Source organism: Gopherus evgoodei, chromosome 3 (assembly GCF_007399415.2).
Source record: "Gopherus evgoodei ecotype Sinaloan lineage chromosome 3, rGopEvg1_v1.p, whole genome shotgun sequence".
Lineage (NCBI taxonomy): Eukaryota > Metazoa > Chordata > Testudines > Testudinidae > Gopherus > Gopherus evgoodei.
The window spans coordinates 20,484,490-20,503,091 of NC_044324.1; the positions used below are offsets into that span (position 1 = coordinate 20,484,490).

General features: G+C 41.1%; 1 protein-coding gene across 5 annotated transcripts in view; it reads left to right on the plus strand.

Annotated features, from left to right (window-relative positions):
- PKHD1 (PKHD1 ciliary IPT domain containing fibrocystin/polyductin) overlaps positions 1 to 18,602 on the plus strand; it is a 391,543-nt gene that overhangs the window by 208,520 nt on the left and 164,421 nt on the right. For all 5 annotated transcript variants that reach the window (XM_030555225.1, XM_030555227.1, XM_030555226.1 and 2 more), the window contains 5 exons: positions 559 to 671; positions 1,977 to 2,082; positions 3,355 to 3,489; positions 6,645 to 6,780; positions 8,473 to 8,719. In XM_030555225.1, the coding sequence (XP_030411085.1) occupies positions 559 to 671; positions 1,977 to 2,082; positions 3,355 to 3,489; positions 6,645 to 6,780; positions 8,473 to 8,719 (737 nt within the window). The remainder of the gene's footprint in view (positions 1 to 558; positions 672 to 1,976; positions 2,083 to 3,354; positions 3,490 to 6,644; positions 6,781 to 8,472; positions 8,720 to 18,602) is intronic.

The following is an 18,602-nucleotide window of genomic DNA, read 5'->3' on the forward strand; positions in this document are numbered from 1 at the left end:
TTGATATATCACTCGTCCGTTAAACTTTCACTCTGCATGTTCTGTTCAATTTCTCAACTCTAGCATTGCATTAGTTCTAGTTTGTTTGTTTGTTTGTTTGTTTGTTTGCATATTGAGAGAGAGAAATTGGTAGAACAAGATTTAAACAGCCCACTTATGTATAAAATAATGTTCAATGAACAAGAAATTTTAGCCAACCTGGAGTTTTGCATACCTGCCTGTTGTAGAAATTACAGATCAGAATGGAAATCAAGTGGTGCTATGTGATATGCCGGCTTGTCTGCCAAATACTATTGCATGGCTTGAGGGTGGAGGGTGGCCCTGGGTGAGAAAGAAAGCAGGAGTGAGGATGCTGTAGTCCATACTTGGCAGAATTTGCACTGACTTCAATAATAATAAATTAATAATAATAAATAAATACTTAGCTCTTATATAGCACTTAGAAGAACTGTGTGAGTTAAGGGTGTAGGAGTAGAGGGCTTGGCCCAAAATGAATTTAAAAACAAAGCTTTTAATTGCCAGGAATCTTTTCTAACTGTAATGCATGCTTGTCTGCAGGCTAATACAGTGTGTGCTGCTGGTTATGGCTATTTCTTTCATCTCTCGCCTGAGGGGCCATCACAAACTCCTCTTCTCACCTTCAGTAAGAACACAGCTCATTCCTGCACAAGGTATTTGGGGATTCCCTTTGGTTAAAGATTTTTTTCTATAGCATGAACTGCTTAAGGATTTTTTCCCCATAACATGGACTATAATTGCAATAGATAATTAGGCTCTGTCCCTTTAAATATAACTTCAGAGCTTTGTTTTTATTTAAAATTTAAAATCTTCTCTCATCTATAATAGCATTTCTCCACAGCAGAATGAAGTCATCTGATAATGATTCAGTTTGGTTTATTTCTCATGGATTATCTGTAAATAGTTTAAATTTCAAGTTTCAGTTAGATACATCCTTTTTCACTTCTAGTCATTCTAAACTATTGCGTAGTCTTCATGTGTAGTGTTAACAGATGATGCATTTCACCCTAGACTTGCTGCATTTCAGTAGCAGATGAAGTGATCCCTGTAGATTTAAGGTCTTGAATTAGCAAAGTACTTAATCACCTGCTTAACTTCAAGCCTGTGAGTAATCCCATTCTTATTCAGCAAAACACTTAAACAGGTGCTTATGTGCTTAACTTTAAGGACATACTTATATTTAAGCATGTGATTAAGTGCTTTATTGAATAGAACTGGGATTATTCACATGCTTAAAACTAAGCATGTGATTAAATTCTTTGCTGAATTGGAGTGAAGAGATCCCACAGGGCATTACCGGTAGATATGCTATCTACGTATATGATATTGCAATATAATTATTATTTCTGTAGTACCAAACATTGGGGGTTCTAGAAGGCCTTTAAAGAGTTTTCCCTTAATTGTCTTAAACAAACTACAATCAGAAGCCTAACCTAAAACTCACTGTACAAACACCCCTGAATTTTCAGGAAGTTTGAATCATGATCTAAATAGAAACCTTCCAACTGGTCAAACCAAAATTGTCACATGCAGAAACACCCAAACTTTGGCACTGTTGGAATCAAAACTTACCCTTATATTGTTGGATTCCAAATTGGAAGGGACTCTCTGTTTGGATGCAATTAGTTCAGAGGCAGCAAAGTTGGCCAAAGTTTGATGGAAGGATGGTAAGAGTTCATAGCTATCTTATTTCAGCCTGAGCAATATCTCTCTTGTGGCGAATTCTGAAGGCACTTGCAAGAAAAATGGCATGGGTTTTAGAGAACTACTTCTGGACAAGGATTGTTATATATATTTGAGTACAAAACCTCTTTATTTCTGAATAAATGTGCCTATGCAGAGAACTGGTGCAGGCTTAGGCACTAAGATACCGTAAGTATCACAGAAAAACCTACACATACATAAATATACAGAAAGAAAGTTAAGCATTCTCTTCCTTCGTTTTTCTTCTTAAACAGGTATGGTCTCCTGGTGTATCCAAAATACCAGCCCAAATGTGAAGATGGCCTGGGCCCAGTTCTGTTCCAGAGCTTCACAGCCTGGAGAAATCAAGGCGGGGCTCAGGTATAATTTGTTTTAATTGTATTTTGGTAGTTCAGGACACTTCAGTATAATTCTAAAAGGTGCAGCTCCTCTGTACCCACTTTGGTCATTTGGTACCGCAGCAGGGATCACTGTGATCATCCAGTTCAGTGGTTTTCAACCTTTTTTCATTTGTGGACCCCTAAAAATTCCGAGTGGAGGAGTGGACCCCCTTGGAAATCTTAGACATAGTGTGCGGACCCCTAGGGGTCTGTGGACCACAGATTGAAAACCACTGATCTAGTCTGACTTCCAGAGTAATATAGGCCAGATTTAACCCAGTAGTTCCTGCATCTGCCCCAGTATCTTAGGATGGAACTAGATCAGACTTTTTGGAAGGACAGTCAAACTCATTTTAAAGATTCTAAATGATGGAGAATCCACCACCATGCTTTGGTTAATTCTTTCAATGGTTAATTACCCTCTTTTTGTGAAAAAATGACTAAAGAGCCCTATAGTATCTAATACCTTCTTCCCATGTAGGTACTTGCAAGCTGTGATCAAGTCATCTCTTAATTTTCTCTTTCATAAACTAAACGGATTGAGTCCTTAAAGTCTCTGTAAGACATGTTTCTAGTCTCAAATCCTTTCTGTGGCTCTTCTTTGTACACTGTTGAATTTTTCAACATCCTGTAATGGAATTTGCTGGTTCTGGAAAAGTTTATTTGTATGAAACAACATAAAGTTGACCAGTGTTTTCCAGTTTTGGTCACCTTTTATCTGTCATGCTGACTCTGATAGCCAGACTGCCTAACCAACCAATTTATTATTCTTTGTACCTTAATGCCCCATCATATCATAATAATGAGATTTAGTCTGTGTTTCCTGAATGTGCTACCCATCAACAGCTATCTTCCCATAATCATGTGGTTGTAAACAATACCTTGATTATGTTCAAGGAATGCCACTTTATAATACATCCTTTTTTTCCTTTGTCGTCTTTAGCTATTGCTCTCTCCAATAGTTACAAAAACAATATTTACAGCATTTTAAACCCTGGATATTGCTGACTATTTAGTCTCATTTTTTCCAGTGCAGTTTTTGTATCAACATGGAAATAACTTGTAAGAGTTCAAAGCTATTTTTCTGAATCTTCGCAATCAGGAGTAAAGAATTTAGGGTGAGATTTTCAAAGAAAAATTAGATGCTCGACTTCTATTTGTGCTTTTGACAGTCTCCCCCTTCTTCTACACAATGGTGAAAGGCTAATAGTGAACCACAGAACTTTTCTGAATTTATTTTTATTTTAAATAGATTTTTAGCAGCCGCAACCTGGAACTCCGAAATTTCCAGATCTATGCTTGCAAAGATTTTGGAATAGACATCGTAGAAAGCCTTGGAAACACCACTGTTGCTAATAGTTTATTACTTGGACACTTTGGTCAAAAGGTAAGAACTCCAATAGCTGTTTTCATTCTGCTTTTTCAGCCCACGCTATTTTAAAAAGGTCCTCCTTACAGACTAGTATCAGACCCAATAGAAGGAGATACAAAAGCCAACTTCTCCAGAAGAGATTTAGCTATTTTCTCAGTGCCAGCTTCACTTAAGCTCTGAGCTTTGAGAAACCTCCATATCTTGAATACTAAGGGCCTACGTTTCTTCCATTCCACCTGAAAAACAGCACTCCAGCAGCACAATGCCTGTAACATCATGCAAGAGCACTGATTCGGTACTGAATGAGAGGGAAGTGTGCCAGCAACATTACCCTTCCAAGTCAGTGGCTTCATAATATTAGCTGCCTCTATTTTAGGAGGGTAGTAGAGGGAAGTATAATAAGTTTATAAACACTGGATATAATGTCGCTTTTCACATGCCAGGTTCTACAGGTTATACTGTATCTCCAAGTACAACGCTGTGTCCAGGCACAAAAGGTAAAACTGAGCCAGAGACAGAATTTCCATTTTGTGGGCAAGTCCAGTTTTTTTTCAAGTCCAATTTGGAGTGAAAAGCTGAAATTCCCCACAGAAAAAAAATTCAGAAGAGAGTTGATTTGAGACGGTCGAAACATTCCATTTGATATAATATTAAATATTATATTGAAATTAATATTATAACAGAGTGTAACAGACTAAATAGAAGGAATTGAAATTACACTTTTGAAAAGAAACATTTAACAGTATCAAAAATGACAGATTTTGACACCGCTGAAGTGAAATATTTTGATTTTTTTCCATTAATTTTCTTGTTAAAAATTGACACATTCCCATGAAACATTTAGATTTGAACTAAAAGTAGTTGTTGATGGAAAATTCTTCTGTTGATAATATTTTGACCAGCTCTAACCATCATTAGTTTTAACTTTTTACAAAAATGCCCAGCCAGCGTATAACCAGGTGTCACTGAAAAATTTAGTCTAGTGGCCTGAGCACAAGTCTGGGAGTCGGGTACATAATTCCAATCTTTTGGGAAATATTTTTAACCTTTCTGTCGATTCCTCACTCTGTAAAACCTTCAAATCAAATGTTTCAATGGTGTCAAATCAACACTCTTCTGAATTTTTTTCTGTGGGAAATTTCAGCTTTTCAACTCCAATTCTGAGAATTACGTCGTCTTTGAACATGAGAAATACAATCAAGTGCTAACTGTTATTATTTATGACAGTAAGTTGAATTCATGATGGTAAATTGAATCTTCACTATGTGCTTGTGCAGCATCTTGCACAATAAGGTTCCCGTCCTGACTGAGTCTTCTGGGTGATACTGGAATGCAAACCTTTTAATTAATAATAGAATCTTAGCAACAGCTGCCCACAGCTTTCTTTTTCATATTTTTCTGCTCTGGTTTCTAGCGCAGCTTACTGAATTGCTTGGGGTACATTACCAATCTGATTGGCTGATGGATATATATTTTTAAAAGGTTAATTTATAAGCCTGGGGAGGACAGTACTTTAATGTAATGGATTGATCCATAAGGAGTACAGAGCTCAAATAAAGCTACGGCCCCAAACAACTAATCTTCCAGTGTTCTAGCTGCACAGTGAATTGCTCTCAGACTTGAAGGGATGGCTCTCTTTGTTTGTGTTGTTACAGGATCCAAGGGAGAACTCAAGTGCTTTACTTGTTAAGAGATGCTGAGGTGCTCAGCTGTGCGTTGTTCCTCACTGCCCCCCAAGGGTGTGATTATCTTTAATTATCTCATGATAAGAGTCGCCTTGTCATAATTTACATCTTAATTTATGTAATTCTCCCTTTAATAATGATGTCTCTTTAACATCAATTAAAACTTTGTGACATGAATTGAACAGGAACATTGGCTATTCTGCTCTGCCAGCTGTTTTGTTTTTTAAAAGATGCCTTGCAAGCAGATTGTTATTTTCTGAAATATTAGGAAAATTGAAATTGGGTCCTGTCATAAACATACACAGCTAAAGTTCAGAGTGGGGAGGGAACCCTGACAGGTCCTCAGTCCTTTAGTGCTGTAGTATCTGGGCCTGAGCAAAAGCTAACAGACATCAATAAAAAGGCTCCTGTTTACTTCAGTGGGCTTTGGATCAGGGCCTTTACTTCTTTCAGTGAATGAACCAGATGCATCTGCATTGCATGTAAAAGAAAGCGTTAACTTCTTTGTCCAAGGCAGGTGATGCACATTTGGGGAGGAGGAAAGAGTGAAACAGTCTTCTAAAAATATTCAAAGGGTGAAAACATTAAGAAAGGAAACAGCTTGTGCAATGTGAAGCAAAGGCATATAATTAGGGGTGATGGGATGGACATGAATAAATCAAAAAAGTAGGTAGGAAAAAAATGTTGTAAGAGCAAAATCTGTCTGGTCTGTGTAACCCCATGGTGAGGCATTAACTCTGTACTGACTTGGAACCAAGTTCTTCACCTAGAGAATCTCCAACTTCCTTCCTTGGGGAGGGCTCCAGGGGAATGGCAGCGCACCTGTCTCTTAAAGGGACAATGCCATCTTTAATGGTATTAAACCAGCTAATTAAAAAAATCCTGTTGCTGATAGAGTATCTTTAAATTGCATTTTTTGATTCATGTGTTTAAAGTTCCTTGATACAATATTTGTGTAGGGTTTTGGTTTTGCTTTCTGCTGTTGACGGTCTTTCCAAAGTAGTGAGTGGGCCCCAGATGAACATCAATGGGGTCATGCCAGCTCCTTTTCCACTCTCCTCACCGTCTCTGTGCATACGATTGCTCCCAGCAGCAGCACATGGACTAGCAGATGGGACCAGCCACCCCCTTGTCTCCTGGTGCTATGTCCTGGAAGGGCTACTGTCATCTTGTTCCTGTCCATTTTCTCTTTCTGGTTGTTTTTTTTGCCTCTTTGCCTATGTTTTTTGTTTGTTTGTTTTTTTCACCCTCATCTCTTCTTCTTTCTCTATATTTATTTGCTGTCTGTGTGCTCTCAAGTTTTGTTGTGAATGTTTTGTACAGCCTGGACCAGATCCTCAGATGGTGTAAATTGGTCCCAGCTTTGTGGACTTCAAAGGAGCTATGTCAATTTGCAGCAGCTGAGGATCTGAACCCTGAGCTTGTTTCACTCGGTAGACTCAAATGCTGATGAGTTCAGCTGTGCTCTTTACTTTCATCTTGCAGGACAGTAGCTGCATGTCATCAGGGCTGAAAACTCCCCAAAGGCATGAACTGTTGGTTTCCAATACATCTTTCATGAACTTTGATATTAGCACCTGCACTGCAATCAGCACCTGTTCTGGCTGTTACCAAGGCCAGGGTAAGTTACATTTACATTGACACTCTGACATAGCAGAGTCTGAAAAATCCTTGAGTTCTGTAGAGTTTGGTGTTACCTTTGTGATTTTATTTCCTCACCGAGAGGCATCTCTAGACTTTGCTAGCTGTATCCTGGAGGAAGGATGATCCACTGACTAGGGCACTACCTTGTGACTTGAGAGACCTGGGTTTAATTCCTTGCCTTTCCGCAGACTTCCTGTATGACTTTAGACAAGTTACCTAGTCTCTTTGTACCTCAGTTTCCCCTCTCCCCCCCCATGTTGGAGTGGTGTTGTGAGGATAAACCCATTAAAAATATTGAGGTGCTCAAATGCTGTGGGAAGGAGGGTCATAGGAAAACTTTATGTAGTTGTCCTGCAAATCAACACGTCTGCTAAGCTGGGTCAGCTCTGGGCCATAATTTTAGGTGGGAGCATTAATTTGTAACTCCACCCCTTGGACACATAGGTGTTCATTAGGGTGTTTTTGAAAGTAGTCCTCAGTGTTCTGATATCACTGGTGGGCTGAAACATGAGAGTTTCCTTACAACCTTTTTGTGCTTTGCCAGCCCCTTACTGCAATTTGCTCACTCATGTCTGGGGCTGTGGGTGTAGATGCTGCACATGGATTCTTTACCTGGAAGAGCCAGGCTGTTAAACTGACAGCCATGAATGCTGCATAGATTTGAGATGAAGGTGTTTTTTTCCCCCCCAACCATGATTTAATTTTCCAGTTTTTCTGAGTTTGGGACAAGTATTCAGAAGCCCCATTGGGACGCAGGGGTAGGGATTAACACATTCATTTGTTAATATTCCTTTTTCAGGGGTAATACTTCAACATAGTGGCATATTCTGTAATCACTACAACACATCTTCATAGAATTCCAATGAGGTTGTACCTCAGGCCACCCTAAATCTTAAATGAATTTTCCTGAGATAATGTATGGAAACAAAAAATTCATCTGAGTTTTCAAGAGCTACCCAAAGGCTCTTTGAAGAAAGTTCCAACTGCAATTACCTGTTAAATGTGTGTGTGTGTGTAATTATAAACTATATTAAAAACATACACTTTCCTGCAAAAATGGTGAAAAATACTTCAGTAGCAGAGATCAAATGGCACCAGGAAGGCAAAATCTGCCCCCAAAGTAACTTCAGCTGTGCAATAGGAAGATCCTATATTAACAAACAGTGACTAGTGAACAAAAGTGCTATATTTGGTTTGCTTTGGGCCCTGGGCCAGGTGCAGGGGGAGTTATGAGCCTATTTGATTATTTTAGTTTGGGGCCAACCTACTGTTACTGCTGCATCTGAAGCCAGTGCTCGAACCAAAAGACCTGTCAGAGGTGGGATACTGGACTAGAGGTGGGATACTGGCTCTTGAGTCTATGCAGTAAGGCCATTCCGATGACCATGCTTCCCATCTGGTTGTGACTCTTCTGTTTAAAATATTTCATTATCTAGTCAGTAAGTAGAACCAATAACATGTGACGTATGTGGCCAACCACACAACAGACCCAGGGTGTGGAGGTCTGCAGGTTCCCCTTTCTGTCCCAAGCAGCCATTTCTCTGACAGGAAGCTGAGTTGAGATTAACCCCTTGTTCACTGAGGGGAAGAAGAAAGGTAGGTAGTGCCCCTGCACCCAGTCAGACAAAGGTGTGACCTTGCATTTCTGAATGGTTGCTTGTTTCCCCAGGCGGATTTACAGTGAGAGCTGAACGGTTGGCATTCCTGAATTCACCCAACCAGGTGTCATTCCCGTTTCCCCATTCGGCCATCCTTGAAGATCTGGATGGCTCCCTCACAGAACAGGAAGGAAGTCATCTTCTTGCTTCTCTGGACACACTTGGAGCTTCCTGCGTGGCCAGTGCTAACTTCAGTCATGCTGCTAGGGGGAGTGTTTGTGGAAGGGACGTGATTTTTCACCGTATGTCTATTGGTTTGTAAGTAGCAATTACATCTTTGCAAGACCAGGTCTGGCCTGGGCTTTTATGTTCCATATTGGGAAGAGGTATCAGGTCTGGGCACAGTTGTGGAGCTAAGGAAGGCTAAGATTAATCCCAGCTCTGCAATGGCCTCTCTTTGTGGTCCTAGGCAAATCACTTACCCTTATTATCTTGGTTTCTATATCTGTAAAATCTGAACTTGTCCAAGGGGAAGGTTGGACCTTAAAAACCTGATTCTTGTTTATTCTCCAGTCCCTTCACATAACTCTGTCAGTGCAAAGGAGCCTTAAAGTAGATGTAGTTGTAATTTATGCCAATTGTACAACCCTTCGCACTGTCAAAGTGGTGTAAACGTGCCTTAGTGTAAATGAAAATCAGTCATCTGTGTATCTCAAGATGTACCTGAAACTGAGTTAACCAAAACTAGTGGACATCTTTGGACTAAATGACTTGGCCAAGGTCACAGAGTTTATGGCAGAATTGGGAGTTGAACCCAGATTTCGAGTCCCCACCAGATATTTTTAGACAAGTAAGAGGGCATCACAGGTAATGGAGGATTAAAGAAAAAAGTTTGAATTACATTAGGTTCAAAACAAGGAGAATGTTCTTACAATTTTTTCCCCAAGTGTGGATTGTTCTGAAGGTAATGGCTGGTTACACTTATCTCTGGCAAACTCACTTAAGTTCATTCATTTTCCATGTTAATTTAATGAACTTTCAGCTTCATCTAATACTATTAATATTGGAACCAACATTTCATGGCTGGGATGATTTAGCTGGGGTTGGTCCTGCTTTGAGCAGGGGATTGGACTGGACGACCTCCTGAGGTCTCTTCCAACCCTAATCTTCTATGATTCTAAAGTTCAGTTTCCTACCAGATCTCCTGTGTGTCAGACTCTTCCTACAACGCTCAGGTAGAGGCAAATTTCTCACTTCAGCTTTAATGGACATATAGCTCCAATGTGCTATTCCACTTCGCCCCTTGTTGCTACTACTGCCTATGTGAGCTGGACTGGTTACTGCATTTGAACTGCTGGCAGCTAAAGGAGAAATGTTGCGTAGCCAAACGTTACCACTACTGCTCGTAGAGGGAGGATACATTAGAATTGCTCTCTCTTAAGAAAAAGTGTTTTAACACGTGGGAAAAAAAAACCCACTCCAGCTTTTTGATTCTCCCTCCCCAAGCTCCCCATCATTTCATTTTCTGTTTAGTGTACAAATCTGTACCATTTTCCATTTTTGCTGTTTCAAGTTTGTTGCACACTGGCAGCAGTGCTGAAGAGCGCTGTCAGATAGATGTAAATAATTCAGAGTCTTCGTATTATTAGAAGAAGGAAAACCATTTCCAAATAGAAAAAAAAAAGTTGCTGTATAATTGCAGAACTGGGGGACATTTTCTGTAGCCTTCACCTACATAGAAACTTTTCATGCAAATACTATTTCTACTCACTTTCACTAAACCAAAAGTCTGTAATCAGCGGGATTATGGAGTTGTGTGGTTTAGTGGATCACGCACTACCCAGGAGTAAGGAGACCTATGTCTTATTCCTGGCTCTGCTATATGGCCATGGCAGGGCCACCCAGAGGATTCAGGGGGCCTGGGGCAGGGCCAGGTCCTTATCGGCAATTCAGCAGCGGGTTCCTCTTGGAGGGAAGGTTCCACCGCCGAATTGCTGCCGAAGAACGAAGCAGCGGCGGTAGAGCAGCCTAAGTGCCGCCAATCGTGGCTTTTTTTTTTCCTCCACTTGCGGTGCTTGTACTCACCAGGCTGTGCTCCAAGGTTTCGGCAGCACTTCAGTGGCGGGTCCTTCACTTGCTCCATGTCTTGTGCTGCATTGAAGGACCCACAACCAAAGACCCGGAGTGAGTGAAGGGTCCGCCACAGAAGTGCCGCTGAAAACCCAGAGTGGATCGCGGGACCCGGGGCAAATTGCCCCACTTGCCCCTCCTCTGGGTAGCTCTGGGCCTTGGGCAAGTTACTTCCCTTCCCACTCTTTGGGGGAAGTAACTTGTGTTGTCTGTTAAGATTGTCTTGTCTGTTTAGATTGCAAGCTCTTGGGAGGCAGAGACTTTTGCTTATTCTATGTACATACAGCCCCTAGCTCAGTGATGCCCCAGTCTTGATTGGGGCCTCTGGGTGCCCCCAGAATATAAATGATGATAATGCATAAAAAGTGGTGGTGCACTTCTCTAACAAATATTCAGATCCCTCTTGTTCCTTCCAATTCACAGTGCCAGTGGGTCTTGTGGGGTGAGCAGAACTAACAATTAATTAGAACTTTAGATCCAGCATTTATGAACTTGGGGAAAGTTTGAATCTGGCATTCAGCATTGCCCTTCACTGCAGGTGGATGGCTTAATAGTTTTAGGCAAGTTGCAGCAAGGGCCTTTGGCTCTTTCCTTTCCTTTCAGGCTAACCTCCCTCTTCTTTCCATTCTTTCCAAGAGCAGGGAGTCAGCTGATGCCAAAGATACTTGGCAGCACTACTTCCCAAGGCCAGCTGCTAGCCTGTCCTCCAGTGGAATGTTTTCTGAATTGAGTAACCCTCCTCCATGGAGATCAAAAGCATCTTCTCTATGCTATTTCCAGATCTCACTCTCCAGAGTGTGCACTACCAGCCAAATCACCATCATGTTAAGTTGAAAGAACATCCGCTTGCAGCCTGGAACATCAGCCCACATAATGTGCATTCAAATAGAGTATAGGTCAAAGAGGCTTCATTCACAGGGACAGTGCTCTACAAATGGACTCATCAGAGAAGTGTGGAGGGAAGTAAATAAGGGGCTACAGAGATTGTAAGATTAAAGTAAATATTTACAGCATGACCAGAGAATGTCTTGGAGGAAGATGTATTGCATCCAGAGGTACTGAATGTTGTAAAGGAGAAAGAGGGGACAGTTTAAGAGAGTGTAACTAGGAAAAATGGGAAGAAGTTGAGAGAGGAAAACTGGGAAGCAGGGAGAATTTCCTCACAATGAAGTCTATTGGTCTTGGACCATCTCCCCGGAGAATGATAGAAGAAAGTACTATCATTTGAGTAATCTAAAACTGGACTGAGCAAAGCACAAAAAATATACTGTAGGGAATAATTCTGCATGGCATCTCCAGGCATGATGCAGATGACCTTCTAGCTGGTAGAATTTCCTATCTATGATCACAGTACCACTTGTACTTCCTCAGAGCCATGCAATGCAGGAGGCCAGGTTTTTATCTTATCTGTTAATGCTGTTGGAGTGGATTGTATCTGAAAGGGGGGAAAGACCCTGATGGCAAATGTTAAGAATCAAACCCAGATCACCGGAGTCTTAGTGTAGTGCTATAGCCACAAGACTATCCTCCTTTTCTTATGCAGCCAGAAGTTTTCTAGGGCTATTAACAAAACACTCTAGAGTCCAGCCGTCAGAATCTCACTCTGATTCCACAGTGTTGGAAGTACTGTGTATTTTTGTTTAAAGAGAATGGAACAGATGCTTGGTTGCACAGCAATAAATGCAGTGACTCACATGGAGTTGCTTCAGATTTACCCTAGTATAAAGAGATCAGAATTTGGTCCTATTTGTCTGAATATTGATTCTGTGTTTTTTGCTTTCATGTCTTGTTGATATTAACCCAAATGCACCATGTTTGCTTGTCATGCTGTTACTTGGCAGGAGATATTAAGGAGGGAAGAGAGAGATGAATTCAGCATGCCTTGACAAGGGCCCTTTTTGGTTGCATATATAAATGAATCCGTCCCATGGAGTCACTTTTGGGAGGTTGAGATCAGGATCTCAAATTCACAGCTGCCTGCTATTCTTACTGTGGGCCAAACTTAAGCCCTAAATATAGAACTAGTAAAGAATTAATCCCCCACACACGCACACATTCACACACACTGCCATGAAAAAATTGGGAGAAAAGTGGCTTTTTTTTTTTTTTTCAGAATATGTAGGGAGTTTGACAATATTTTAAAAAAAATCCAGTTTTGGTCTCTGAAAACCCCCCAAATCTTTGATTTGTTGCTTTTCAGTTTTTTGATCAATACCCAATTGAAAAATACCCTCCTCCCCACAAAGGGATGTTTTTGCAATAACATTTCTATTTTGTAAAAGAAAAAAAAATCATTAATTTTTTATTATAAATAGTAGATGGTAGAATTTCTACCTGTTCTATCTGAATCTAAAATCCCAAGAACTTTGAGGGAAATTATGGATCTGGAGCCAACTTTGCAACCTTGATCCTATCTCTATAAAAGGAGCAGTTTCTGTCAAGTCCAGTTGAAATTTAAACTAATGTGTCACTTAAACTGCCCTGGAAGGGCTCTTTACATCTTTTAAAAATGTAATTGAAGCTTATAAAAGTCTTTATAAATCTACATGCGAGAAAGTTATTGAGTGCTGTGAAGAACAGCTATGCCATGGTGTAGTGCTGAGTGACTGCAGGCTAGATACGGTTGCTCAAAATGCCACTGCTAACCATATTATCTTGAAAATGTGAGTCCCTATTAATATTAAAATAAATTCTCATTAAAAAATTGTCATAATGTGATTAAGTGATTTTAAAAGTTTCTTCTCCTCATGCATGGTTTTTACAAGACGAAAGCATTAGAATAATCTCCATTATACAGCACCTTCCATCCCAAGGAATTATAAAAACACTGAGTAAACTTTATACTGTCCAGGAGTAACTTTGCAATTCACTCAGTTTCATCTGTCTCCACTGCGGAATTTTGAAAGCCGGGATTTTTGCCCAGCTCCAACCTTGCAACTGAGCCTTTTATTGCTTCTCTCCTTTATTTTGCCAGAGAGGAAAAGATTAGCTCAATCTTTGATTACCTTAATTCCTAAATCTGGTCCAATATCCTCTCCTGCAGTGCATGCACTTGCTACAAACACAGCAGTCCTTGATGTGCCAGTGTAAAAGGAATCGTGTACCCCCTACTTCCATGACTTCAAGAGAAGAGTTCAAATAATTAGTCTAGTTTTGCTTCTCCTTTGATCTTTACTTACCTATGCCTCTGCGTGCCTATGCGTGTACCTCTTCCCGCATCAAACACATGCAAAGTCACACTTTTCCACTCACTACACTGTGGCCCTCTGTACACACATCTTCGCTAAACACACACACTTATTCACACCTACAGATGCCTTTCCTACATTTACACACACTCCTCTGTTAGCTTAAATTGGTCTTATCAGGGGTATGTGATGTGGTTTAGCTGGTGAGCATTTAACAGCTGGACGCTGGCTGTTCAATTAACAAGACTACCTGTTTGAATTTCCTTCCTGTGTCCGGCTTGCTACACTGTATTTCTTCCATAATTGATCGATCCTAATATTGAATTGATTTTTAGTGTAACGTTCTTGGACAATGGCAGTTCGGCTGTGAGGTAAATTATGGCAGTCCAAAAATGCACGCTTCCAAATTTTCAGTGAGTGCCTCAGTTTCTGGATGCCCAACTTGAAACACCTTGTGTCTGATTTTCAGAATTGTATTTCCTGTGAAGACTCCTCAGCATCTCTGAAAACCAGGCACAAAAGGCCAGATTCTTCTCATACTTATACCAATGTAAATCAGGAGAATGTCAACTGAAGACAGGAGTTACATCACGCAAGGGAGATAAGAATCACATTCCCAGTCTTTGGACTTGGGTACACACATTTAGTGACAATATGTAAAGGTTTTGAACCTCTGCAATTAAAATATATATGTATATATATTCCTGGGCCCAAGACCTAAACGATAAGAGTTTGCTGTAGTCATTGTGTGCATTTAGCCTCCATTTGTACAGCAGTAAATTAGAGTATTGACACAAATGTTTGCAGCCCCATTTGAAGGGAGCTGCTATTTGATTTCCTGTTTTAAGGAGATGGATAATCATAATGGGTTATTTCACAAATGTACCAAACAGAATGCATTTAGAGAGAAACACAGCGCCTGCCTCCATACGCAGAGATATGGAGCCTTAGGATAAGGAAGCTAATGGTAAACATAAACAGGAGAGTTAATATTTGTTCTCCTTGGTGCTGTTGATTGGTTCAGCAAATCCTTTGTGGGCCATCTACATTCAACAGCTCTACACAGTACACTTGAGCTAAATTACATAACAGTTTATACAGCCGCAATGGTAAATTGTGATTCAGATTGTAAAGTTCTGTCTCGTAACTATGCCATATTTCTAAAGCAAATTACTCCTTAATTGAATTACTCCACTTCGATATAAAAATACAGCACTGTCAATGAGTCATCCATTTTTTTTTCCTGATACAGTTTGTAAAAGCTTCCGACTGTTTAAAGCAGGGGTTAATTTTGCATTAAGACCACTGCCTCCTGGTTTCTTTCAAAAAAAAGCCAGGGGAAGTTCAGGGAAAGGCTCTTTCTTTTGGTAATGAAGCTCTCTCATGTTAATGATCCATGCAGGCTCCCTTGGCTCCTTTGAATTAGAAATACTTGTGCCTGTGCTCCTCTGCTTCATTAACATTAAATAGAGGTAGATTGGTGGCTATTTAGGGCACAGTGAAATTGTTGGCTATTTAGGGCAAATGAAAATGATGCTAATTGTGGCTGGTAAATTCCATTAGCGGTTGTAGTCCCATTTTGGCAAGGATATGAAAACAAGCACAGGGGCATCCTTTTGAAGGGAACCTGGTATCAATGTCAGGGTTAACTTGGACGAACTAACGCTTGCATAAGGTGTCAGGACTTTTTCAACCCTCCCAAAACCTGGCTTGATTTTTTTGGTGCTGATGCCGGGTTAAGGTGCATGGGGGTAGGATAATATCTGAATGAAGAGTAGGACAAAACGTTGGAGAGTTGGGGAAAAATCATTCCCAGTTGAGGCGATCCAGCTGTGGAACAGACCTCTGAAGGCTATTCAGGGAACATGGAGTATGTCTGTCCTCAAGAAACGTTGCAAAACCTTCCTTTTTGGAAAGGCCTTCCCACCACAGGAATGACACTTACACCCCTTCCACCCAAAAATCTCCAAACTACCAAAACAAAAAACAACCCCCAATCAACCTAAAACAAAGAGTAGATGAATAAAACCTAAAGAGGAAAAAAAATAAAAAAACCCACAAATTGAGTATTTTAGGCCAAAACGGGAGAAATGCCAGTGACTCCATGAAGACAATTAGGGACTTTGCCATTGTTACTGATGATACACGCAAGGCACTCTCCTACTACAGTGATGGGCAGCAGTGCAAAACGGTATGACTGACAGATTATACCCAGACTGGTTTGCCCAGCCTGAAGTTCCTGTCCACTTGTACACCTATTAAAGGGTGCTAGTTGAGAGCTCCCATAGAAAAACTGCCGCAAACACCCAGTTGCCTGGAGGACTTCAATATAATGCAGAGATCCTGTGAACATAGAAAACCAAAAGTGACATGTTGCACTGAAGCTGGGGATTGTGGCCCTGAATCTCCTCCCACTTGCTGTGGTTTTACATCACTGTAGCACCATTGGTTTCACTGGAGTTACTCTGGATTTACACTAGTATAAGTGAGAAGAGACTCAAACCTTCTGTCACATGAGTACCCTCAGCTCACTCTGATAGTGCTATTACTTGTAAGAAGGTTTTTCTCTGTACCTGAGCAAATGTGAAAGTGCTCACAACCTATGACCGTACAGCAGTGATTGTCACTTGCTTACTTAATTAGTATGAATACCTTGGCCCATCTGATGCCTGCAAGGGGACGTTTATTAGTAGTGAACCATTTTCTAAACTCCTTCCAGTCAGTTTCTATTGTTCTTGTCTCCATAATCCCCCCCCCCCCCCACTATCCTCCTGCTGAGTGTTCTGTAAAAGGCAATAGCCTGGGATCTTACCTAGTTCATGTTAAGAGATGCTGATCGAAGCTACATTCATCTTCACTACAGAGGCATGGCCCATAGATAGCTCAGGTCCTAGCATGCCAGGCCTTTTTTTGGGTCAGGATGGAGCTTTCTATCCTGGGACCTGTAACCCTGAACAACTGCACCTCTGTATTAAGGATCCATGGAAGATCCCATGGCTGCATTTGGCCACCCCTGCCCTAAACCTTTCCATACATGGGCCAGTTTTTGTCTTTGAAACTATGATTGTGGCCGGTGATAAGGGAAGGGCTATGGTGTAGTGTGAGCCCCAGCAGGGCTGACTCAGCCAGAATCCCTCCTGGAGCTTTGGGGGAATGTACACTACACTGCCACATCATCCTGCCACCCTTTGAAAGCAAACTCTGTCCACTTCCTACCATATAGGATAAACTCTCTTGGCTGGTCAGGAGGAGGGCTGAGAGCAATGTCACGTATCCCCAAAGGGATCGCGCCAGGTCTCTCCTCAAGGACACAACCAGGGAAGGCTTCTTGTGCTATGTTCCCTTCCTACACCCTTTGTTTGCCAATACTTTGAGCTACAAAGGAATTAGCCTCACCTCTCCCATTGCCATTAAAGGGTGAACTCCCAGTTACTTTTAAGGGAAATTGTGTGATTCTATTATGCAACTCTTTCAAAATGCATGGAAAGCTGTGTCATTTTTACAGTGCACACAAGTATGGTAATTTCTCTATGGTATGTAAGCTCTTTGGGCAACATCTTTCTACACAATCTAATTCTAGATGTGACAAAACAAGAGGGGTTAACTAACTTACCAGAAAGTATGGACTTGGGTGGGTGGGAAGGGTCAGGAAGTACAAGAATCACTGCTTGGGTGCAAGGCTAAGCTTGTCTTTGAGCAGTGTAATGTGTTATTACATTATTCATTATGCTAGGAGCTGGCTAATAATGGAGAACTGAAAGGTTGTTTTTGTTGTTTTTTTTAAAGAAGCAGATTGTAAAAAAGCCCAACACTCTGACAGCCTTCATTGGCCAGATATTGGGGAGGCAGTGGGTACAAATCTGGTATTTATTTGCAAGTGGTTTGATGTTTGAATGAGTACAAGTCTTTCTTCCGATGACAAGAGACTGCCTTGCATTTGATTCTTCTGGTGGGGTATAATATTGAAAGTCTGTTCCAGTATTTTTCGGTCACTTGCTGGCCTATGTATCTCCGGTGTCCTGCTGATCATGACTGAGTGGAGTGCATATTTCATCATCCTCCCATGTCCATGTTATGTTTTGTATTTGTAGTGGGCTAATGTATTTGCACTTTCAGTTAAATATGCCCATCCACTGATACATTATATGAACAAGGATTTATCTGATCAACACATGTAACTTGCTTCCTAATGCATGGTTTTGTCCAGTAGGGCCCTTTATATTTCTGGGAGGTCTTAGCTGGCTTTAGACTTTCCGTGTGTCTCTTCCTTTTTGTCTATTGCTCCTTCCACTGCTGCCAGCTGCAGTGATTCTGGGGCTGTAGGCACCAATGGACATGTGCATCTTGACATTAAACACTGTACCAGGCTGCTATTATAGCCTTTGTGGGAGTATTCCTCAATTCAAGAAATATTTTCTTTGCTCTTTACTGGTTTATTTAATAGAGTCTCAGTGATTCTAACTGCTGATTAGGCTTGCTATATGACTACCTGGTATGACTGAATTCCTGGATAAACTACATGAATTCACTGCAGATAAACTGAGGTTATGTCTCTGATACTGCACAGTTTTGGATATCACTTGTGCTGAAATGCTTCACTGCGTGATCTGTGATAGCCACTCTGGTAGCATCTGACTGTTTGGCTAGTTCCCAGAAATCTGCATCTCCATGGGCTGTGAGAAGTGGCACAGGCCGAGGGATGTGCTGGCCGCCCTTCCTGCAGCCTCTATTGGCCTGGAACGGCAAACTGCGGCCAGTGAGAGCTGTGATCAGCTGAACCTGTGGATGCTGCAGATAAACAAACCAGCCCGGCCTGCCAGGGGCTTTCCCTGAACAAGCGGCGGACAGGGATCTGGTATGCCATCTGATTATAATTTTTCTCT